At 39.2% G+C, this 25,279-nt stretch overlaps 1 protein-coding gene across 3 annotated transcripts in view; it reads right to left on the reverse strand.

The window, feature by feature from the left end:
* Window positions 1–520: 520 nt before the first annotated feature.
* Window positions 521–25,279, reverse strand: part of LOC100593175 (cytochrome P450 3A4) — a 31,125-nt gene continuing 6,366 nt past the window's right edge. Inside the window, exons 4-13 of one of the 3 annotated variants that reach the window (XM_012496486.2) lie at window positions 17,329–17,428; window positions 14,857–14,970; window positions 14,503–14,591; window positions 13,087–13,235; window positions 11,834–11,958; window positions 9,619–9,685; window positions 7,076–7,236; window positions 5,291–5,517; window positions 4,077–4,239; window positions 521–1,791 (exon numbers count right to left, since the gene is read on the reverse strand). In XM_012496486.2, coding sequence (XP_012351940.1) covers window positions 1,705–1,791; window positions 4,077–4,239; window positions 5,291–5,517; window positions 7,076–7,236; window positions 9,619–9,685; window positions 11,834–11,958; window positions 13,087–13,235; window positions 14,503–14,591; window positions 14,857–14,970; window positions 17,329–17,428 — 1,282 coding nt within the window. In that variant the 3' untranslated portion in view covers window positions 521–1,704. Of the gene's footprint in view, window positions 1,792–4,076; window positions 4,240–5,290; window positions 5,518–7,075; window positions 7,237–9,618; window positions 9,686–11,833; window positions 11,962–13,086; window positions 13,236–14,502; window positions 14,592–14,856; window positions 14,971–17,328; window positions 17,429–25,279 lie in introns of all 3 variants that reach the window. The other 2 variants (XM_030796958.1, XM_004090903.3) reach the window with 2 other exon arrangements.

Genomic DNA, 25,279 nt, shown 5'->3' on the forward strand with positions numbered 1-25,279 from the left:
ATCTAGAAGGGTATGAATATACACGGATACATCCTTTCCAATCTAATTTCATAGGATTCATGCTAGTTTTCTCCCTTTCTGAATCCATGACTCCCTTCTGCAAAGAGGAGAAGGCTGGCTTCCATCATCCTTAATATATTTACTTATTTGATCAATCCCCTTTTTGTAGCCAAACCTCACCCATCCCCTCCCACTCATGGATGCCCTCCTCACCTCACGTGGGTTATCCATACCCTATTTAGGCTCTGGCTGCTCTTGCAAGCCACCCCTCTGTGTCGACCCCTTCTCTGCTTTCTTGGATTCCCACACCCAGGCCAGGATGTCTCTCCACATGAACACCTACTTGGTCCTCACCCTACTTGGTCTCTGACTTAGAGCCACCATGACTCTCTCTTCTCTTCCTTAATGTGTGGCCACCATATGGCTGCCACCCACCTAATGACTTTAGGACTAAATTATTCAAGAAGGGAAAATAAAGGAAGAATTCAGAAAAGAAAAGGAATGAGTGCTTTTAGCCTTGTTGCTCAATCAATTGACCACTAGACTGTTTTTTATTAAGTGTTTATTGCATCGAGACAGTTGGGTGTTGAGGATGGAATGCAAGAGGTGTAGGGAAACATGTTTTCTGTCTCCCAGAAATATCAAAGGAGATGGGCTGAAAACATTAAATCAAAACTAATAATATAATAAGGGCTTCAGTTCTTTGTTACAAAATATATGTTCTTCAAAAAGGCATATATATTTTTTTTGAGACTGAGTCTCACTCTGTCACCCAGACTGGAGTGCAGTGGTGCAATCTCAGCTCACTTCAACATCCGCCTCCCAGGTTCAAGTGATTCTCCTGCCTCAGCCTCCTGTGTAGTGAGATTACAGGTGTGTGCCACCACGCCTAGTTAATATTTGTATTTTTAGTAGAGATGGGGTTTCACCATGTTGGCCAGGCTGGTCTTGAACTCCTGACCTCAGGTGATCCGCCCGGTTCAGCCTCCCAAAGTGCTGGGATTACAGGTGTGAGCGACTGTGCCTGATCAAAAAAGGCATAATTAAACTATGAATATTCCTTCTAAACAATGGGCAAAGTCACAGTGGATTAACTTTCACCTGTGTTAGTAATCAAATTCTAGTTCTGACAAAGGCCCCACACCAACAGTGATTACAATGACCAAAAATATTTACTTGTTGGTTCTCATTCAGTTCTATAGATTTCTCCTTAATGTGCAGGAAAGCATCTGATAATACTTTTGTAAAGTGGTCTTTGTTGATTTAATATAAAACTTATTATGGAATACTCCAGAGAAAATGTGATATAAATGTCATTGTTAGAGCCATCAAAATAATTCTTATTTTCATTAATAATTGTGGATGAAATTATTGAGAAATGTTGATTCTCTTATCAGAGCTCAGGAGGAGTTAATGGTGCTAACTGGGGGTGGTGGAAATAGTCCCATGAGAAGCAGAGGAGCCAAATCTACCTCCTCGCACTGATTTGGTCACCTCCTTTATATTCCCAGGTATAACACTCTACACAGACAGTGAGAGAGCTCAATGCATATACAGAATCCCCGGTTATTTATGCAGTCCATTGGATGAAGCCCATCTTCATTTCAGAGTTCTATTCACAAAGTAATTTGAGGTCTCTTGTGTTCTCAGGCACAGATTTCTTGAAGAGCAAAGCAGAAGTCCTTAGGAAAATTCAGGCTCCACTTAAACGGTGCCATCCCTTGACTCAACCTTTAGAACAATGGGTTTTTCTGGTTGAAGAAGTCCTCCTGAGTGTAATTTCAGGGGGATCTGCAACAGTTAAACAAGCATATTGAGAAGCATTAAATAAACAAAAGTAGAAAGTATAGCATCAAAGTGAGTGAGACACTCCTTCAGTGTTGAGGGGACACAACAGAGTGATATTCTGATCTCCACGGAGTAATGGGCAAAAAATGCAGTAATGACAATAGTGCTTTGTAAACATATAAAAACTACTTTTAGCACTATAAATCTTGGATTCTTTATACTTAGTCTATAAGATGTGTGAGGATTGGATAGTGAGAGCATTCATCATCTATCATTTAACAAAATATTTGTGGAGTACTATTCTGTGCCAGGCCTGAGACAAATTCATGGGAACCTGTGTTCTTTTTTGATTTAAATTTTAGGTAAAATGGATGAGTTTTTAAAATTTAAACCAGATTATTAGGTATGATGGCAAACTATTTTTGAAGAGTCATATAAAGTTAATTTTGTGTATGTTGAAACTTGCAAGGTAATCCTGAGTAGTTATTGTACATTTTAATTATATGGACAGTCTTCAACTTCCAGAGTCCAGTAATTCCTCCCAATTGAACCCATCCAGTGTAAAGATGGGAAGACACCTTCAGGAAGCATTATCATTTTATTTTTTAACATCTCCTCTTGGCTTCCAAGGGTATTGCAAGTGGGGAACCTCTCAATTCCTACAGTGTTTGGACTCAACTTTCAGCCCCATTCTTATTGAGACACTCCTTCCATGTTGAGGGGACACAACAGAGTGATATTCTGATCTCCATGGAGTAATTGGCAAGAAAATTGCCAAGGAGATCAAGAAGTGCCAGGTTGGGAGCTTACCAAGGAGTACCTTCCCCATCCCAGGTGTGCCAGAGGACCTCTTTCATTCAGGGCTGAGTCCCCTGTCTGAGCACATATAAGATAGCTACGCTGCTGGCCTAAAGCCACAAATAATATGGAATATGGAAATAATATGGAAACTATTTCTATCTTCTTCCTCTCCAATATAGAAAGCCTACTTCAGGGGTGGAGTTGAATAATAAATACATGAGACCTAGAAGTAAGATTTATAGGGTCTTGTTTAATATGAATCAATGATGTCTGTTCTTTAACTTCTTCAGAGAAAATATTTCAAATCTTTCTATAAATATAACACTCTATTATTTAAAAATTTTCAAAAACCCTGAATATATTTTCACTGCAGACAGACATGCATGCCCACATGTGCATGCACACACACACATGCATATGCAGGAATGGCATTTGTTTAAAGGTTCACATTAAATAGCTTAATATATGTATGCAAGCCATCAACTGCACATCACTCCCTAAACATTTACCAAAGGCTTGCATTAGATACAGTCCCTTGCAAGGCACCACTGGGATATTTTAAAAAAGAATAAAATAAGAGGATATTGTTAATGGAGGGGGGAAGACATTCTTAGATACAGAGAAAATATAGAGAATAAAACTCAATGATTCAATGGCAAATTGTGAAATTATATGATAATAGCCTCCAGTATCCAATAACAGAGCAGAGAAGTAAATGGGCCTTGGATTAGGAGGAGAAGACACTTTGGAGGGGCTTGGGAATTGAACTAGGACTTGAAAGATAAGAACAAAATGAGGAGAAATGGAACAACATTAATAGAGTTTTAATTGGGTTGAAAAGGAGCCCAGCTGGATGGAGCTAGGCACCTGGAAGGTGAGGTCAGTCAGAATGGCCTTAGACTGTGGTAGTCCTTCATATCCACCAGAAATGCCTTAATTAGTCATTCTCAACCTTGGCTTCACATGAGAAGCAATGGGGGAGCTTTTAAAGCTACACTCTGGGCAAATTAGTTTAGAATTTCTGTGATATCCCAGGCATCATGAATTTTTAAAGCTCCCTGGTGATTCCAATGTACAGCTAGTGGTTGGGAGCCACTCTCATGAGAGAGCTTCTGCGAGTTCTGGTTGGGGAGAGCAGCATTCAAAAGTCACAACAAGGTAATCATTACACTTCATGACTGTGCAAAATACTTCCCCATCTTTCCAATCAACTTGAAACTGAACGTAAACTTTGCTCAAGTTCAAGGAGACTGCAGATAATCATGCCATGTTAATCTACATGGACTTTACATGATGTTTTTAATGCTACAGGTTTCGAACTCCAGAAGTGAAGCACCCTGAAAGATCATAGATGGGTCCAAATTGATTCTTTGGCCCATAGAACAAATTAGTAAAAGATTAAACGAGCATATTCTTTTTAAAAAATACAGACCCCTCAGTTAAAAGAATTCTTAATAAAACATTATTTTTATAGAAAATTGACTAACCTGTGTTTCTTTACAAGGTTTGAAGGAGAAGTTCTGAAGGACTCTGATTAGAGCAAGTTTCATGTTCATGAGAGCAAACCTCATGCCAATGCAGTTTCTGGGTCCAGTTCCAAAGGGTGTGTATATGTAAGGATCTATGCTGTCCTTGTTCTTCTTGCTGAATCTGGTTCCACATTGACAGATTTTTAAAAAGTTAATGACATAATACCCCTAAGAGTTACATGTAAGGTTTCTTACTTAGGGGCCACCCCTCAACTAGTAGTACACAGGATACTTTTGTGGACTGGTCATTGAAATCCTGCTATGCTTATTTTGCTATGAGAATTGTAAGGTACAGATCATTTCTACTCTCCTTACACTATAGGAGCTTTCAGTCTTGTTGAGATGAGATAAATAGTGTTGCAAAGAATACTTATTTCTAAACACTGAAATTATATTCAGGGTGGTGATGTGTTCACACTATAAAAGGCACATAAGTGATGAGACTGACTGACAGAAAAGTAGGTTCCTGCCTCAAGTCACACTTACATTGGCCATGAGGAAGGAGAAGGGGATATTGTCTTGCACTATTTCAAAATTGTTATTTTGCATTTTCCTTCTCATCTCCTCTCTTGTTTTTCTAATTCTCCTCCTTGTCCTTACCTTGTCTTATCCCTCCTTCTCCTCCTTCTTGTTCTCTCCATCTCTCCCTCTTTCTCCCCTACACCTCCATAGAATAGTTGAAGTCAGATAATTTACACAGACATATGATGCTACTGTACCGATGCAATGCAGTATCATCACTGCTTTCTTTGTCTATCTGTTCCACTAAGCTATAAAATTCTTTGAAGATTAGATGCATGTTTTTTATTCAAATTTTATTCCTAAATATTTGATTATATTTATGAAAAAATATTCATTTGAGGGACGTAATAATAGCATTGTGATCATGTGTTTTTAAGAGTCCTTACATTTTGGACACTTATGACCCATAAGGACATAACTGATGACCTTCATCGTAAGTTGTTGGGACTGTGGATGGCTGTAGTTTTCTTTTTTCTAGTCTATGGTTTGTAAAGTGTGACAATAATCAATTTGATGATTTAAAAAATCTCTAAATATAAAAAACAAGCAAATAATTATACAACCACATGACTGTCCTGTAGATTAAGAGAGGCAGAATATGCTTGAACCAGGCTGGTTCAGGGAGGGCTCCCTTCCCAGGGACCTTGTACCTTTCAGGTAGGAACTTCCCAGGCTCTGTCCAATACTTTGGGTCATGGTGAAGAACATAGCTTGGAATCATCACCACCACCCCTTTGGGAATGAACATCCCATTGATTTCAACATCTTTTTTGCAGACCCTCTCAAGTCTCATAGCAATTGGGAATAATCTGAGCGTTTCATTCACCACCATGTCAAGATACTCCATCTGTAGCACAGTATCATAGGTGGGTGGTGCCTGGAAAGAAAGAAACAGATTTGGATAAATTGAGATTTCGAATTAACTTTTAACTCAGTCCATGCAGTACTAATGAAGTATTAGGAGCTCCAGAGACTAACTCATACTGGCAAAGGATCGAAGCATTTATAAAGTGTTTTAATAACTGTCATGCCCATTGATGTGCTCAATGGCCCACTGAGATGTGTGGAGGAGTTATGAACATGGGAAACATTTGGGACGGCTCTCACCCCAGGGACTGAAATCCTTAGCATAACCTTGTAGTGGTTTTTTTTTTCTCATGGAAACAAATGTGACTAATAGGCTATGACCACTAAGATCAAAAAAATATGAGAAAGTGATTGTTGCCTTTCCAAAGCAGGTCACAGGTCTGTAATCAAGAAAGTAAAAACAGATAAAAAGAGCAAATTCCTGTGTTGATGTGTGGACACAGGGAGGAGAACATCACACACCAGGGCCTGTTGGGAGATGGGGGACTAGAGGAGGTATAGCATTAAGAGAAATACCTAATGTAGCTGATGAGTTGATGGGTGCAGCAAACCACCATGGCACATGTATACCTATGTAACAAACATGCACATTCAGCACATGTACCCCAGAACTTAAAATATAACAATAAAAAAAGAAATATTTACAGTCAATTCATGGAATATTTTTGGTGTTTGCCTTGTGTATGTGTTTATACAAATGTGCTCAAACCAAAAAAAACAAAGCAAATTATCTCTGCCACGCAAGGATTATTGGTTGCGAAGTCCTGCTTGGTAACTCTTTTTGTTATATATACAAACAAAAAGAGTTACAAAGCAGGATTTGTATTATATATATATATATGTGTGTGTGTGTGTGTGTATGTGTGTATATATATATATATATATATAAAGCGTTTTAATAATTGTCATGCCCATTGATGTGCTCAATGGTCCACTGAGATGTGTGGAGGAGTTATGAAGTGGGGAGATATTTGAGACAGCTCTCACCCCAGGGACTGAAATCCTTAGCATAACCATGTAGTGGTTTTTCTTTCTCATGGAAACAAATGTGACTAATAGGCTATGACCACTAGCATCAAATAACATATGAGAAAGTGATTGTTACCTTTCAAAAAAAGGTCACATGTCTGTAACCAAGAAAGTAAAAACAGATAAAAAGAGCAAATTCCTGTGTCCATATGTGGATACAGCTAAGGGAACATCACACACCACTATGGTGCCTGCTGCAAACATGTAATTCACAACCAAAACCAATGTGAAATGAGGGTGAGCAATAAATGCTTATTATTAGATGCCACTGAGGTTTTTGGAGGTTTTTTACTTAGCATTATTGTGGTAACAGAAAGCAGATGAACCAGGGCCAGCACTATTTTACAAAGATCTTATGCTTCTGCCAGTAGCAACCATTCGTTATGTTTCTTTCTTTTTCTTTTCAGAGCCTTCCTACATAGAGTCAGTGAAAGAATCAGTGATTATGCTTTTTATAAAAATTCTCCTGGGAAGTGGTGAGGAGGCATTTTTGCTAAGGTTTCACCTCCTCCCTCCTTCTCCATGTATCATCCACTCACCTTATTGGGTAAAACGGCATCAATTTCCTCCTGCAGTTTCTGCTGGACATCAGGGTGAGTGGCCAGTTCATACATAATGAAGGAGAGAACACTGCTCGTGGTTTCATAGCCAGCAAAAATAAAGATAATTGATTGGGCCACGAGCTCCAGATCAGACAGAGCTGAAAGGAGAAGAAAGACATTTTAGGTAAATCAGATCAATGTAGGGCATCACAGTTTATATGAAGAGAAATCGAAGTGAAACTTTCAAATCCCCAGGGGGAAAAAATAGAAAAGCAATTCAGAGGCACACTGGGGGTGGTTTCACTCTGATGTGTATCTTACAGAACCAGAACAAGGCAAATCATTTTAATCCAGTTTTCCCCAAGGTCTTCGAGAATGTGGGCCATCCACTCCTCCTCATGCCATCCCCGCCACTTGCACTACTGTGTAATTTCCAGAGAGAGCATTTCCGCATAACATACTCAGTGTTATGGGCATGTTCCTTGAATGATCCTAAAAGTACTTTATTGTAAGTTAATGTGAGGTAGTCCTCTCCCCCAAGAAAAATGTAATTTATTTTAGCTACAATATACCTTGACAAACTTTGAAAGAATTTGCAACACTAATGGTTAAATGTAGGGAAAAATTAAAGGATGTTTCCCATAGATATGTTTGAGGGAACCTAGGGACCAATATTGGACTACAGACCACTTCTTGGTACTCAAAGTGTGGTCCATGGGTCAGAAGCATCTGAGAGCTCATTAGAAATGCAAAATCTCAAACCCCACCCTTGAACTACTGATTCAAAATCTGAACTTTCACAAGATGCAGTGATTTGTGTGCATAGCCTAGCTTGAGAAGCATGGATTATATCTTTGAGAGGCATCAGGTGATAGATCTAGGCTACAGTTCTCAGAATTGACTATCTCAGGATGTACAAGAATGAGAGATGGACAAAAAGTTAGATGAGTGGTGACTGATTGTAGTCTGATGGACGGCATTAAAATAGCATAAGCTGCTATGATTACAAGTTGGGCCCCTCTTGCTTTTTCTCCTGAGAGAAGCTCAGGATGGTCCATCACTGGTCTGTTTGATCAGGACTGGATTAGGACCTTTAGAGAACTGGAACATAGAAACAAATATGATGCCTGCTCCAACCATGTAATTCACAACCAAAACCAATATGAAAGGAGTGTGAGAAATGACAACAGAGCTGTGATTTACCAGTGAAGACTTCTGTGATGCAGTTATAGGTAAATTCAACTACCTAATCATTGTATTCAATTATCATGAACCTGATGATACTGATATGAAATTGAACTATAATCTCAAACTTTAGAGCTCTGCTGTCCAATATGGTAGCCACTATCCACTAGTGGCTATTTAAAATCAAATTTTATTAAATTAAACTGAAATACCATTTAAAATTGATCTTCAGTGGCACTAGCCACATATCCATTGCCCAATAGCCATATGTGTCTAGTGATTTCTGTATGAAACAGTAAAACAATAGACTATTTCCTTTATCACAGCAAGTTATATTGGGACAGATAGATGAATAGATAGATGATAGATAGATAATAGATAAGTAGATAGAAGATAGATGGATAAATGATAGCTAGATGATAGATGATAGATAGATAGATAGATAGATACATACATACATACATACATACATACATACATACATAGCTAGATAGCACACAGATAGATACATAGACATACAGACAAAAGTAGATGTAGACATGGATATTTTTAAAGCAGTATGCTGGAGTCAGCCCAGTCCTGCTCTCTAGAACCAATAGTTAAATATTCAGGAATTTTGTTAGATGGTTGCCAAGTCTTGGTGGCTTTGAATTGACCATGGTCATCATTTTGCCACTGTCATAGTAGTAGTGACTTCAGTAAAAAACATACATGGTTGTAAAACTCGTAGGTGAAACATGGAAGACAAAGAGGATATTTACACGGTCTCAGAGGTTTTCCCCACAAGTTACTAATCCATTCCAAAGGGGAAAATAACTTTGCAGTAGATTAACCTGGTGACACACTTTCAACAAGTACTGCCAGCTAAAATCACCCTTATTGTAAGAGTGTGGCTCCTGATTGGATGTTAGATGTATTAGGTAGCTGCAAAAGTTATTGTGGTTTTTGCCATTACTTTTAATTGCGGTTTTCTTTTTTTTGGCAATTAAAAGTAATGGAAAAATCCGCAATTACTTTTGCAGCAACCTAATAAATTTCCAGGCAGAAATTTTGATTCAGTGGATCTGAAGGAGGCTGAGAACTGGCATTTGATCTGATGTAGGTGATCCACAGACTGCGGACTGACTTTCTAGCATGGCAGGTTTACTTAGAGTTGCCCCTTAATCTTAGAACATGGATATCTATGCCTGTATGCCTCTAGAAAATGCCTCCAGCTACCACTTATAACATCCAAACATGTGTCGCTCTGCTATTGGCAGAAATTCTCATCTTCCTGGAATATTTCCTGCACATTTTCAGAAGAAGGCCTTCCCTCTGAGTGCCCCACAAGTAGCCCTCAGAAGCACTCTGGTTACCTTTGTGGGACTCAGTTTCTTTCGAATTCTGAGAGTCAATCATCAGCTGAAGGAAATCCACTCGGTGCTAGAAGCAAAAAAAGAAATTTCATTGACAGAAAGTGGCTCCTGAAGTCAGAAGTAAATCACAAGTGCGGTCCTTGATCTCCTTTCTGAGAATATGGCTCCTTGAAGACCAGAAATCTGAAGCATGTTGCCTGAGTCACCAGTGAAAAAAATACCCTTCTAAATCCTTGGAAAGCAAGATGTTTTCCTGAAACAAATCTGGCTATCATGTGAGATGGTTCAAATTTAACACACGCTACACTTCAGCAGGTGGCCTGATAGGGACTTTCATTGGAGAATGTGTAAAATAACAGTTTTGTACTTGAAAAGAGTCTTCACCAATCTATGATATGGGGAAAGCATAATATCAGTAAAATATATTTCCAAACAGTAATGTTTATCCTCTGACAATTTACTGAAGGGAAGTAAAGTGGTAAAGTTTTATCTCAATAAAATTTTTGCCATGGCATACTAATTGTTGTGTCTGATACCAAATTTTATGTGCTGTCTCTGACTCATTCTCATATCTCCTTCCCCAAACTACACTTTCTGCATTTCTATAAAATGAATTCTCTTGCCCTAAACATGAGTAGTCTTCACGTTAAAAGCATTCTTTAAAAACACACAGGCAACTACACCGATCATATGTATATAATCTAAAAAAAGAACAAAGCTGGAGGCATCACGCTATCTGACTTCAAACTATACTACAAGGCTACAGTAACCAAAACAGCATGGTACTGGTACCACAACAGAGACATAGATCAATGGAACAGAACAGAGCCCTCAGAAATAATGCCACATATCTACAACTATCTGATCTTTGACAAACCTGACAAAAACAAGCAATGGGAAAAGGATTCCCTATTTAATAAATGCTGCTGAGAAAACTGGCTAGCCATATGTAGAAAGCTGTAACTGGATCCCTTCCTTACACCTTATATAAAAATTAATTCAAGATGGATTAAAGACTTACATTTTAGACCTAAAACCATAAAAACCCTAGAATAAAACCTAGGCAATACCATTCAGGACATAGGCATGGGCAAGGACTTCATGTCTAAAACACCAAAAGCAATGGCAACAAAAGCCAAAACTGACAAATGGGATCTAATTAAACTAAAGAGCTTCTGCACAGCAAAAGAAACTACCATCAGAGTGAACAGGCAACCTACAGAATGGGAGAAAATTTTCACAACCTACTCATCTGACAAAGGGCTAATATCCAGAATCTACAATGAACTCAAATTTACAAGAAAAAAACAAACAACTCCATCAAAAAGTGGGTGAAGGACATGAACAGACACTTCTCGAAAGAAGACATTTATGCAGCCAAAAGACACATGCAAAAATGCTCATCATCACTGGCCATCAGAGAAATGCAAATCAAAACCACAATGAGATACCATCTCACACCAGTTAGAATGGCCATCATTAAAAAGTCAGGAAACAACAGGTACTGGAAAGGATGTGGAGAAATAGGAACACTTTTGCACTGTTGGTGGGATGCAAACTAGTTCAACCATTGTGGAAGTCAGTGTGGCGATTCCTCAGGGATCTAGAACTAGAAATACCATTTGACCCAGCCATCCCATTACTGGGTATATACCCAAAGGACTATAAATCATGCTGCTATAAAGACACATGCACACGTATGTTTATTGCAGCACTATTCACAATAGCAAAGACTTGGAACCAACACAAATGTCCAACAACAGTAGACTGGATTAAGAAAATGTGGCACGTATACACCATGGAATACTATGAAGCCATAAAAAATGATGAGTTCATGTTCTTTGTAGGGACATGGATGAAACTGGAAAACATCATTCTCAGTAAACTATCGCAAGGACAAGAAACCAAACACTGTATGTTCTCACTCATAGGTGGGAATTGAACAATGAGAACACATGGACACAGGAAGGGGAACATCACACTATGGGGACTGTTGTGGGGTGGGGGGAGTGGGGAGAGACAGCATTAGGAGATATACCTAATGCTAAATGACCAGTTAATGGATGCAGCACACCAACATGGCACACGGATACATGTGTAACAAACCTGCACATTGTGCACATGCACCCTAAAACTTAAAGTATAATAATAATAAAAAAAAGAAAAAAAATTATGAAAAACTAAACATCCTCCTATAACTACCACCAGATTTTACCTTTTGTGTATCTTTGAGGCGACTTTCTTTCATCCTTTTTACAGATTTTCTTAAAAAACTTGTAACTTCTCTTGGAAACACAGAGATATTTAATACTTCAAGAATTGGGGTGAGGAATGGAAAGACTACTGTAGGAAAAACAAAACAAAAACAGAAAAAGAAATTCATTGTGAAAGTGCAAAATTTACCTGGAACAATTCTGGTTTTCTCTACCAACCAGAAGAGTAAAAGACATAAAGGTTCTCAACTGGAAGCCATTCCTTCTATGACTTTTGCCCCTCTTTCAGACCAGTGGCTGAGCAAGGGCAGGTCTATGCATAGGGACCTATGCCATTGTATCACCTATGTATCACCTATGTATCACCACTACAGCAGTGAGATCAGCAGCCCCTTGTGCATCTTTTGAATGATTAAAGGAACAAAATTCAGTGCCCTAATCTCTTTGCCTTTATCTATTGGACTAGAGTCTCCTAGAATAACCCAAATCATAATCTGAAGCTCAAAATTAATCTCGTTGTTCAAGAAATAGTAGGTAGTCAAGATAGAAATAACACAGCATATCTCTGTCACCTATCATGGAATACAGCTAAAATCAATAAGGGAAAGAAAATTGGGAAACTCACACATATGTGGAAGTTAAATAATAAACATTTAAGTAACCGATGAGTCAAAGTAGAAACCAAAAGGGCAAATAGAAACTGTTTTGAGGTGAACAAAAATTAAGATGTGATAGGCCACAATCTCATGGGATTTAGCAAAGGAAGTGCCCAGAGGGAAATTTATAGCTGTGATGTCTAAATTTAGAAGAACAAAAAATCACAAATCAATAATCTATATTCATGCCACAACATAGTAAACGAAGAAGGGCAAACTAAGCCTGAAGCCAGCAGAAGAAAGAAAATGATACAGACTAAAGTACAAATTCATGAACTAGAGAATAAAAAACCCTGACAAATTAATATCATTTCTATGAAGCGTCCAGAATAGGCAAATCCATAGAGGCAGAAAGTTGATTAGTGGTTGCATTTGATGACAGGGTTTGTGACAGGGGGCTGATAGCTAAAAATGTATGAGGTCTCTAGACTGACAAAAAAAGTTTTAAAGTTTAAAATGATAATGGTCACGCATATCTTCAAATGTACTACAAATCACTGAACTGTACATTTTAAGTGGATGAATTATGTGGTGATTTATATCTCAATAAAGCAGTTATTTTTAAGAGAGAGAGAGAAAAGGAAATAGTAGTCACATACTTATTGAGAGAAAGAATGGATCTAAGAAATCAAATCTTAAAAGCTTCTTGGTGTTTTCCACAAAGGGGTCTTGTGGATTGTTGAGAGAGTCGATGTTCACTCCAAATGATGTGCTAGTGATCACATCCATGCTGTAGGCCCCAAAAACGCTGAGTGGAGAAAGACGTGGAAAATTAAAATCAGCACCTCTTTACCATCCTTCCACTATACGTGTAACAGGAAACCCACTTGTCCAGTCAAGACAGATAAAGAGCCACAGACTCTCAGATCTACTGGATCACCTCCCATCACACTCCATCAGAAGGTGTTATCGGGTGCCAGTGATGCAGCTGGCTCTCCGCTGGGGGTGATGGAGACACTGAACTGAATTAGTCTTACCTCTGAGATCAAGGAGCCCATCATAGGAATACAGAGACCCACTATCATACAACCACAGTAGCATGTGTTGATTGTGGATGATACAAGATGGGTAAGCTCTGTGCTTCAGCAGAACAAGAGTAGAATAATTAACTCTTCCTAAGGGGCTCAAGACAGGTGACATTGACTGACTACAGACTCTGTGCCCAGAGCTGATTCCTCTTCAGCACTTTACAAAGCAACAGTACCCTGTTCTGAGCTCCTAGAAATATCATCCTTATTCTCTATACTCCCTGCTCAAGCTTTGGAAAATTCCACTATCCCCAGCTGTGGTGAGCGGAAGTTGCCCTGATGGCAGAATTGTTTTTGTAAAATATAATGACCAATAATGTCCTGGTTAAAAAAAATATATCTCAAAATTTGATTTGGAAATTTCTATACTGAGTGACCACATATCCCCGGTCTGCCCAGGACAGGCTCAGATTACACCTGTTGTTCCTGCATAAGTGTAGACAGCAAATAATAGGCTTGCCCTACCTACAGCATTTTTACCACCCTCTCTCTTTGAGACTGGAAGAAAAAGAAATGGTAGGAATTTTAATATTTGGTATTCTACTGATATCCTCAGGAAAAAAACATGAAATGATCAAAGTTATTCTAAGTTCTCCATTATAACTTTCCCACCCTACTCACTGCCAACCAACAGATAACAAGTGCCTTCCCCTTCCACCATCCCATACACTCCATGCTTAAAACTCTGATACAATCACACTTTTCCCCCTAAAGGATGTATTTAGTCTTCCAGAATATCCAAGGTGACAATTTAACGGAGATGTAAACGCTGGCCCCTGTGCACAGGGGAGAAGATCCTTTTCCTCCAGCTGCCCCACCTCCTCGTCGGAGCTGCCCCATCTTGGGAGACCCATTGAAGTTGCATTACCACAGCCCTCCTTTTGTCTGGTCACTGGAATAACCCAACAGCAGGACTATCAGCTCCATGGCAGGCAGGTGGAGGGGGTTCATGACAGCTCAGAACCCCATGGCTGTGCTTCTACTTACTCTTTCAAGGTGACAGGCTTGCCTGTCTCTGCTTCTTGCCTCAGATTTCTCACCAACACATCTCCATACTGGGCAATGATAGGGACCATCTAAGCACAAAACACAACACCACCCATAGTTAAATGTGCAGACTCTAGTCCCAGAAGAATCTGGCTTTCCCCAGCATGGAGCAGTAAGTGACATTTTATAATGAATTTTGTGATGTCTTTTCTGTACATAAAGATAAAAGACCATTTTTAGGCAGCTGAAATTCAGTGGACTACCCCTTGGAAAGGGACTGTGATCTTATTTTCTACCTGTCCCCACCAGATTCATTCTTTAAGTTTCTTATTAAAACTCATGTTATTTTCATACCTCCTTGAGTTTTCCACTGGTGAAGGTTGGAGACAGCAATGACCGTATTCTCTTCCATTCTTCGTCCTCAGCTATAGAGATGGCACTTTTCATAAATCCCACTGGACCAAAAGGCTAGAGTTCAAAGCAGAAACATTTTGTCCTACATTAGTTGTGGAGGTCTCCATGGTTGTAGAAAATGTGTTAAACAGGCATCACATATTCAACAACTATTTAGTGACTGTCTACTGGGTGACGGGCCCTATGCTAGATGCTCAATAGAGATTTATCCCAGATGCCCAGTGTCCTGGGATGTATTTGTGTGGGGCGTTTGGGGGGCAGTGTTCAGGAGACCCAGCCACCTGATGTGGTCTCCAGCCTCTATATCCCAGTCTCCTTTTACATGCAAATTATCCACATGGTAGAGAACTTGTTCTTCCAGTAGAATAGAGAGAATCAAGACCTAGCACTTCTGCAGTGTAGAGAGGGAGTGGAGACAGACAAGCAGGTGACTTTGGTGGATTGCATGTTGCCTCAGACGAGCTGTCTTTATGTTTTCCTACAGCATGGGCAAGGTGAAAAAGAGGTGCCTCAATGTGGTGGTTTTAAAAAAAATAGTAGGTAATACCTTTAAAACTAGGAACATATTTTGAAGAAATAATGCAATTCCAAAAACATTCTTGTCTCTTAATTTTTTATTTCATGGATAGAAAGAAAAAAGAGATAATTATTTTTGCCAACTTGGAACTGGCATATCAAGCCAACATGCTTGAAACTTTCTTTCATCTTCCATAACCATATTTGTTTTTATAATGAGTACTTCCAACATTCATTTATGATAAAAACTCAGCAAACTAGGGAGAGAAAATTCCTCAGTTTGATAAAGAGAATCTACAAAAAAACAGCCCACTTCATCTAAATGATGCTTAATGATGAAAGACTGAAGGCTTCCCTCCTAAGATTAGGAACAATTCAAAAATTCACCACATTTACTCAACATTATACTGGGAAGACCTAGTGCAATAGACAAGAGAAAAGAAATAAAAGGCATACAGATTGGAAAGGAAATAAAAGAATTGTCTCTATTTTCAAGTGACATAATTGACAATGTGTAAAATCTCAAGGAATATACAAAGAGACTTCTAGAACTACTATGTCAGTTCTGCAAGGTTCTAGGATACCAGATCAACACACAAAATCAAAGCACACTTCTATGTAACAACAATCAATATCTGAAAATACAAGAAAAACATAATATCATTTACAGTCATTCCAACAAAAATGAAATAATTTAGCTGTAAATCTAACGAAACATGTACAGGATCTCTGTGCTGAAAACTACAAAATGTTAAAAGCAATAAAAGAAAATCTAAGGAAATAGAGAGGCATACTATGTTCATGAATTGAAAGATCAAACAGTAAAGATACACATTTTCCATAAACTAATCTATACATTTAATTCAATTCTTGTCAAAATAACAGCACGTTTATTTGTAGACACTGAGAAACTCATTCTGAATTTTTATGGAAAAGCAGAGGACCAGGAAGAGTTAAAACAAATCTGAAAAAACTAAGTCAATAGAAGTGGGAAGAATCACTCTACGTGGTGTTAAGAGTTAGTGTACAGCTACTAGAGTCAACACAGTGTGGTATTGGTGGAATAATAAACACAGTGATCAATGGCACACAGTAGTACGTGAGAGACGCAAAGAAGTATGCCCAGTTGATTTTTAACAATATGCCCACCTTTCCAAAAATGGCGTTGGAGGAATTGGACAGCCATACGCCACAAAAAAAAATGAACCTTGATCTAAATCTCATACCTTATGCAAAAAATAACACAAAATTGATAATAGAGCTACATTTAGTAAAGCATTAAACTTTATGACTTTTAGAAAAAAACAGCAATATAGGAAGGAGGGCTAGGCAAAGAACTTTCAAATGTGGCACCAAAAGTACAATCCAGAAAAGGAAATATTTATACATTGGTCACCTCAAAATAAAAAATAGTTTGCACTGATATGGACCCTGTCAGAGAAAAAGACTTGTGACTGTAGGATAGCAGGAGGGAGCCACATGGAGACAGAGTGGATCTGCATCTTGATCATGCTGGTCGTTGCACAAATCTACTAATGTGATAAATTTGTATAGAACACAAATGGGTTCTGCATCTTGATCATGCTGGTCATTGCACAAATCTATGATTGTGATAAATTTGCATAGAACAGAAATGAGGGCACATAAAGCTGGTGAAATCTGAATAAGCTCTGTGAACTGTATCAATGTCAATTTCCTGTACTATAGTAACGTGAATATACTGTATTTATAGTTATGCAAGATTGCAAGATGTTACCATTGGGGGGTGGGCAGGATGAAGTGGACGTGGAATCTTCCTGGACATTTTTTAGGCAACTCTCTATGAATATATAAGAATTTCAAAATATAAATTTAATCAATCAATCAGTATTTTAATTTCAACACATGAATGCTTACCCTCCGGTTTGTGAAGACAGAATAACATTCTTTCACTAGCACTGTTTTGATCATGTCAGGATCTGTGATAGCCAGCACAGGCTGTCGACCATCATAAAAGCTGTGTGAAAAAAACAGAGTTGATTAAACATCAACAGCCTTATTCTACAGCTGGAGCCCAACCCAGGAAGCCAGACTTTGATCCTGACATTACATAATTGTACTGTTGTACAATACACAGTAATCTTAGGTTCTAGTTCATTAGGGTGTGACACACAGCAAGAGTCTGACACAGGAGCCACCCAAGTCTTCATATGATGAAGGATAATATGGGCCAAACAACGAAGATACATTGAAAGACAAAAGAGCTCTTCAAAGAGACCATTGTAAGAAATGACAGTAGAGCATTTGTTAAGCTGGGTGGTGCATATGTGGGTATTTCCCATGCCATTCTCCATAATGTTTCAAATGTTTAAAATATTTTATTTTAAAAAAGAATATTAGATCCATGAAAAATTGAAGGCAAGTAAATCATCAAATGCTCACAAGGACTAAATGTTTCAAGAGCAGTTGGTGTAAGACCTATGGACGCCCAAAGCTGTGTGTTCTTTCTACTTAGTCCTGTTGCCTGTGTGGGCCATGCCAGCTCCACAGCACCCTGCAGCCAGCACTGCAGTTTCTGAGGAATCGATGAGAGAAGATGAAGTACAAAGAGGCAAAAACTTCTCCCACTTGCTTCTAGTGAATGAACACACCACTGCACCTCTTCCACTCCTCTCACCAAACCTCTAGCCCCTCTGACAGGTAACAGCTGCTGCAATTGGCTGAGGTCACCTGATAAAATTACAGTCCAGGTCACTTCCAAGATGGCCAAATAGGAACAGCTCCAGTCTACAGCTCCCAGCAAGATCTATGCAGAAGATGGGTGATTTCTGCATTTCCAACTGAGGTACCTTGTTTATCTCATTGGGACTGGTTGGATAGTGGAGGCAGCCCATGGAGGGTGAGCCAAAGCAGGGCGGGGCATCACCTTACCCAGGAAGTGCAAGGGGTCAGGGGATATCCCTTTCCTAGCCAAGGGAAGCCGTGAATGACTATACCTGGAGGAGTGGTACACTCCTGCCCAAATACTGCACTTTTCCCATGGTCTTCACAACCAGCAGACCAGGAGATTCCCTCATGTGCCTGCCTTGGTGGGTCTGAAGCCCATGGAGCCTTGCTAGCTGCTAGTGTAGCAGTCTGAGATTGACCTGGGATGCTAGAGTTTGGCAGGGGGAGGGGCACCCACCATTGCTGAGGCTTGAGTAGCCAGTTCCATGCTCACAGTGTAAACAAAGCGACAGGGAATCTTGAACTGGGCAGAGCCCACCGCAGCTCACCAAGGCCTACCGCCTCTCTAGGTTCCACCTTTGTGGGCAGGGCATATCTGAACAAAAGGCAGCAGACAACTTCCCCAGACTTAAACATCCCTGCTTGATAGCTCTGAAGAGAGCAATGGTTCTCCCAGCATGGCATTCAAGCTCCAATAATGGACAGACTGCCTCCTCAAGTGGGTCCCTGACCCCTGGGTAGCCTGACTGGGAGATACCTCCCAGTAGGGGCCAACAGGCACCTCATATAGGGTGCCTCTCTGGGACGAAGCTTCCAGAGGAAGGATCCGGCAGCAATATTTGCTGTTCTGCAGCCTTTGCTGGTGATACCCAGGCAAACAGGGTCTGGAGTGGACCTCCAGCAAACTCCAACAGACCTGCAGCTGAGGGGCCTGTCTGTTAGAAGGAAAACTAACAAACAGAAAGGAATAGCATCAATAGCAACAAAAAGGACACCCACACCAAAACCCCATATGTAGGTCACCGTCATTCAAGACCAAAGGTAGATAAAACCACAAAGATGGGGAGAAACCAGAGAAGAAAGACTGAAAATTTCAAAAACTGGAACACCTCTTCTCCTCCAAAGGAATACAACTCCTTGGCAGCAATGGAACAAAACTGGATGGAGAATGAGTTTGACGAGTTGACAGAAGTAGGCTTCAGAAGGTTGGTAATAGCAATCTTCTCTGAGTTAAAGGAGCATGTTCTAACCCATCGCAAGGATGCTAAAAGCCTTGGAGAAAGGTTAGACGAATGGATAACTAGAATAACCAGTGTAGAGAAGAGCTTAAATGACCTGATGGAGCTGAAAACCACAGTATGAGAACTTCGTGAAGCATACATGAGCTTCAATAGAATAGCCAATTTGATTAAGCGGAAGAAAGGATATCAGTGATTGAAGATCAAATTAATGAAATAAAGTGAGAAGACAAGATTAGAGAAAAAAGAGTGAAAAGAAACCAACAAAGCCTCCGAGAAATATGGCACTATGTGAAAACATCAAATCTACGTTTGATTGGTGTACCTGAAAGTAACGGGGAGAATGGAACCAAGTTAGAAAACACTCTTCAAGATATTTTCCAGGAGAACTTCCCCAACCTGGCAAGGCAGGCCAACATTCAAATTCAGGAAATACAGAGAACACCACAAAGATACTCGTGAGAAGAGCAACCCCAAGACACATAATCATCAGATTCACCAAGGTTGAAATGAAGGAAAAAATATTAAGGGCAGCCAGAGACAAAGGTCGGGTTCCCCACAAAGGGAAGCACATCAGACTAACAGCAGATCTCTTGGCAGAAACCCTACAAGCCAGAAGACAGTGGAGGCCAATATTCAACATTCTTAAAGAAAAAAATTTTCAACATAGAATTTCATATCCAGCCAAACTAAGCTTCATAAATGAAGGAGAAATAAAATCCTTTACAGACAAGCAAACACTGAGAGATTTTTGTCACCACCAGGCCTACCTTACAAGAGCTCCTGAAGGAAGCACTAAACATGGAAAGGAACAACCGGTACCAGCCACTGCAAAAACATGCCAAATGGTAAAGACCATCGATGCTATGAAGAAACTGCATCAATTAACAGGTGAAATAACCAGTAACATCATAATGACAGGATCAAATTCACATATAACAATATTAACCTTAAATGTAAATGAGCTAAATGCCCCAATTAAAAGAAACAGACTGGCAAATTGGATGAAGAGTCAAGACCCATTGGTGTGCTGTATTCAGACGACCCACCTCACGTGCAAAGACATACATAGGCTCAAAATAAAGGGATGGAGGAATATCTACCAAGCAAGTGGAAACCAAAAAAAAGCAGGGGTTGCAATCCTGGTCTCTGATAAAACAGACTTTAAACCAACAAAGATCAAAAGAGACAAAGAAGGGCATTACATAATGTTGATGGGATCAATTCAACAGGAAGAGCTAAATATCCTAAATATATATGCCCCCAAATACAGGAGAACCCAGATTCATAAAGCAAGTTCTTAGAGACCTACAAAGAGACTAAGACTCCCACACAATAATAATGGGAGATTTTAACACCCCCCTGTCAATATTAGACAGATCAACAAGACAGAAAGTTAAACAAGGATATTCAGGACTTGAACTCAGCTCTGGACCAAGAGGACCTAATAGACATCTACAGAACTCTCCACCCCAAATCAACAGAATATACATTCTTCTCAGCACCACATTGCACTTATTCTAAAATTGACCACATAATTGGAAGTAATACACTCCTCAGCAAATGTAAAAGAACGGAAATCACAACAAACTGTCTCTCAGACCACAGTGAAATCAAATTACAACTCACGATTAAGAAAGTGACTCAAAATCGCACAACTACATGGAAACTGAACAACTTGCTCCTGAATGACTACTGGGTAAATAAGGAAGTGAAGGCAGAAATAAAGATGTTCTTTGAAACCAATGAGAACAAAGACACAATGTACCAGAATCTCTGGGACACATTTAAAGCAGTGTGTAGAGGGAAATTTATAGCATTAAATGCCCACTAGAGAAAGCAGGAAAGATCTAAAATCGACACAGTAACATCACAATTAACAGAACTAGAGAAGCAAGAGTAAACAAATTCAAAAGCTAGCAGGAGACAAGAATTAACTAAGATCAGAGCAGAACAGGAGATAGAGACACAACAAACCCTTCAAAAAATCAATGAATCCAGGAGCTGGTTTTTTTTTTAAAGATCAAAAAAATAGATAGACTGCTAGCAAGACTAATAAAGAAAAAAGGGAGAAGAATCAAATAGATGCAATAAATAATGATCAAAAGGATATCACCACTGATCCTGCAGAAATGCAAATTACCATCAGAGAATACTATAAACACCTCTACGCAAATAAACTAGAAAATCTAGAAGAAATGGATAAATTCCTGGACACATACCCCTTCCCAAGACTAAACCAGGAAGAAGTTGAATCTCTGAATAGACCAATAACAGGTTTTGAACTGAGGCAATAATTAATAGGCTACCTACCAACCAAAAAAAGTCCAGGGCCAGATGGATTCACAGCCGAATTCTACCAGAGGTGCAAAGAGGAGCTGTTATCATTCCTTCTGAAACTATTCTGAACAATAGAAAAAGAGGGAATCCTCCCTAACTCATTTTATGAGGCCAGTATCTCCTGATACCAAAGCCTGGCAGAGACACAACAAAAAAAGAGAATTTTAGTCCAATATCCCTGATGAATATCGATGCGAAAATCCTCAATAAAATACTGGCAAATCAAATCCAGCAAAACATCAAAAAGCTTATCCACCAGGATCAAGTCAGCGTCATCCTTGAGATGCAAGGCTGGTTCAACATACCAAATCAATAAACGTAATCCATCACATAAACAGAAGCAATGACAAAAACCACATAATTATCTCAATAGATGCAGAAAAGGCCTTTGACAAAATTCAACAGCCTTTCATGCTAAAAACTCTCAATAAACTAGGTATCAATGGAACGTATCTCAAAATAGTAAGAGCTATTTATGACAAACCCACAGCCAATATCATACTGAATGGGCAAAAACTGGAAGCATTGCCTTTGAAAAGCAGCACAAGACAAGCATGTCCTCTCTCACCACTCCTATTCAACACAGTGTTGGAAGTTCTGAATAGGGCAATCAGACAACAGAAACAAATGGATATTCAATTAGCAAAAGAGGGAGTCAAATTTTCTCTGTTTGCAGATGACATGATTGTATATTTAGAAAATCCTATCATCTCAGCCCAAAAACTCCTTAAGCTGATAAGCAACTTCAGGAAAGTCTCAGGATACAAAATCAATGTTCAGAAATCACAAGCATTCCTACACACCAATCACAGACAAACAGAGAGCCAAATCATGAGTGAACTCCCATTCATAATTACTACAAAGAGAATAAAATATCTAGGAATCCAGCTTACAAGGGATGTGAAGGACCTCTTCAAGGAGAACTACAAACCACTGCTCAATGAAATAAAAGAGGACACAAACAAATGGAAGAACATTCCATGCTCATGGATAGGAAGAGACCATATCATGAAAATGGCCATACTGCCCAAGGTAATTTATAGATTCAATGCTATGCCCATCAAGCTACCACTGACTTTCCTCACAGAATTGGGAAAAAACTACTTTAAAGTTCATATGAAACCAAAAAAGAGCCCACATAGACAAGACAATCCTAAGCAAAAAGAACAAAACTGGAGGCATCACACTACCTGACTTCAAACTATACTAAAAGGCTACAGTAACCAAAACAGCATGGTACAGGTACCAAAACAGATATATAGACCAATGGAACAGAACAGAGGCCTCAGAAATAACACCATGCATCTACCACCATCTGATGTTTGACAAATCTGATGCACACAAGCAATGGGGAAAAGATTTCCTATTTAATAAATGGTGTTGGTGAAACTGCCTAGCCATATGCAGAAAATTGAAACTGGACCCCTTCCTGATACCTTATACAAAAATTAACTCCAGATGGATTAAAGACTTAAATGTAAGACCTAAGACCATAAAAATCCTAGAAGAAAACCTGGGCAATGCCATTCAGGACACAGGCATGGGCAAAGACTTCATGAATATAACACCAAAAGCAATGGCAACAAAAGCCAAAATTGACAAATGGGATATGATTAAACTAAAGAGCTTCTACACAGCAAAAGAAACTATCATCAGAGCGAACAGGCAACCTACAGAATGGGAGAAAATTTTTGCACTCTGTCCATTTGATGAAGGGCTAACATCCAGAATCTACAAAGAACTTAAACAAATTTACAAAAAAGCAAACAACCCCATCGAAAAATGAGCAAAGGATATGAACAGACACTTCTCAAAAGAAGACATTTATGCAGCCAACAGACATGTGAAAAAATGCTCATCATCACTGGTCATTAGAGAAATGCAAATCAAAACCACAATGAGATACCATCTCATGCCAGGTAGTATGGTGATCATTAAAAAGTCAGGAAACAACAGATGCTGGAGAGGATGTGGAAAAATAGAAACACTTTTACACTGTTGGTGGGAGTGTAAATTAGTTCAACCGTTGTGGAAGTCAGTGTGGCGATTCCTCAAGGATCTAGAACTAGAAATACCATTTGACCCAGCAATCCCATTACTGGGCATATACCCAAAGCATTATAAATCATTCTACGATAAAGACACATGCACACATATGTTTACTGCAGAACTGTTCACAATAGCAAAGACTTGGAACCAACCCAAATGTCCATCAATGACAGACTGGATAAAGAAAATGTGCCATGTATACACCATGGAATACTATACAGCCATAAAAAATAATGAGTTCATATCCTTTGCAGGGACATGGATGAAGCTGGAAACCATCATTCTCAGCAAACTATCACAAGATCAGTAAACTAAATACTGCATGTTCTCACTCCTAAATAGGAGTTGAACAATGAGAACACATGGACACAGGGAGGGGAACATCACACACCAGGGCCTGTTGTTGGGTGGGGGGCTAGGGGAGGGATAGCATTAGGAGAAATACCTAATGTAGGTGACAGGTTGATGGGTGCAGCAAACCGCCATGGCACGTGTATACCTATGTAACAAAACTACACATTCTATGCATGTAACCCAGAACTTAAAGTATAATTTAAAAAATAAAAATAAAAAAAATAAAATCACAGTCCATCAGCCTGACAGTGGTTAAGAATATTCAGCATTTCTTCAAATTCAGCAGAAAGGTATAGAAATGCTTATATACCCTTCTATTAAAAAGTCTTGGCTTAAATTTAATCACAAAACAGAATGAAAAGTTCCACACTTGCAGAGAAAATTTAAAAAACAACAGCAGAGCATAAATGGTTTGCCAATCTGTTTCTCTATTATCTCTCAACACTTCATTCAAAAGCACTTTAAATCCAAAGTCTAAATGAAAAAGTTTTGGCTTTTAATTGAAAGTGAATTGATGTGGGAAGGAGATGATATGATGCATTTATGAGCACATATTCAAAGGGTTTGAGACAATGCATGTAATAAAAGGGCACCTAAGGAAGAAAAAAAGAAGAGGAGAATAGGCAGACACTGGACAGAGCATGATGCTGCGAGTCCCTGGGCCACCAAAGCCTGGAGAAATGTGGTAACCACTATGCTCCCAGCCTAGTTCAGACTGTAGAACTCGACACCTGGTGACACATGGGATCCTTGGTAGGACAAGCTTCGAAAAGTTTTACAATAAACAGTGTGAATGTTGTTAGAACCAAAATGATGTCACTAGTTGCGTGTGTGTGTGTGTGTGTGTGTTTAAAAACCCTGACAAATAAATCAAAGAAGGCTATGAAGAGAGGATTCTCATGCTTGTGTGCCTGATAATAAAACTATCACAGAAGACTTTGCAAAACTACGAGCTTGCACAAAGGCCATCCCAACATTAAACAAAAATAATTCTGCAAGGACACCTGCCCAGCAACTGCCTGTCCAACCTTGGTATGTCATCACCCTTGTTATTGATCTTTGTAGCGAAGGAGAATTATTTCAAAACTGATATGAAATCCTCCTCATATTTTCCTTGGAGCCTCTTTGTCTTGCTTTACTTCCCTGAATTTGCACATAGT

Source organism: Nomascus leucogenys, chromosome 17 (genome assembly GCF_006542625.1).
Source record: "Nomascus leucogenys isolate Asia chromosome 17, Asia_NLE_v1, whole genome shotgun sequence".
NCBI lineage: Eukaryota > Metazoa > Chordata > Mammalia > Primates > Hylobatidae > Nomascus > Nomascus leucogenys.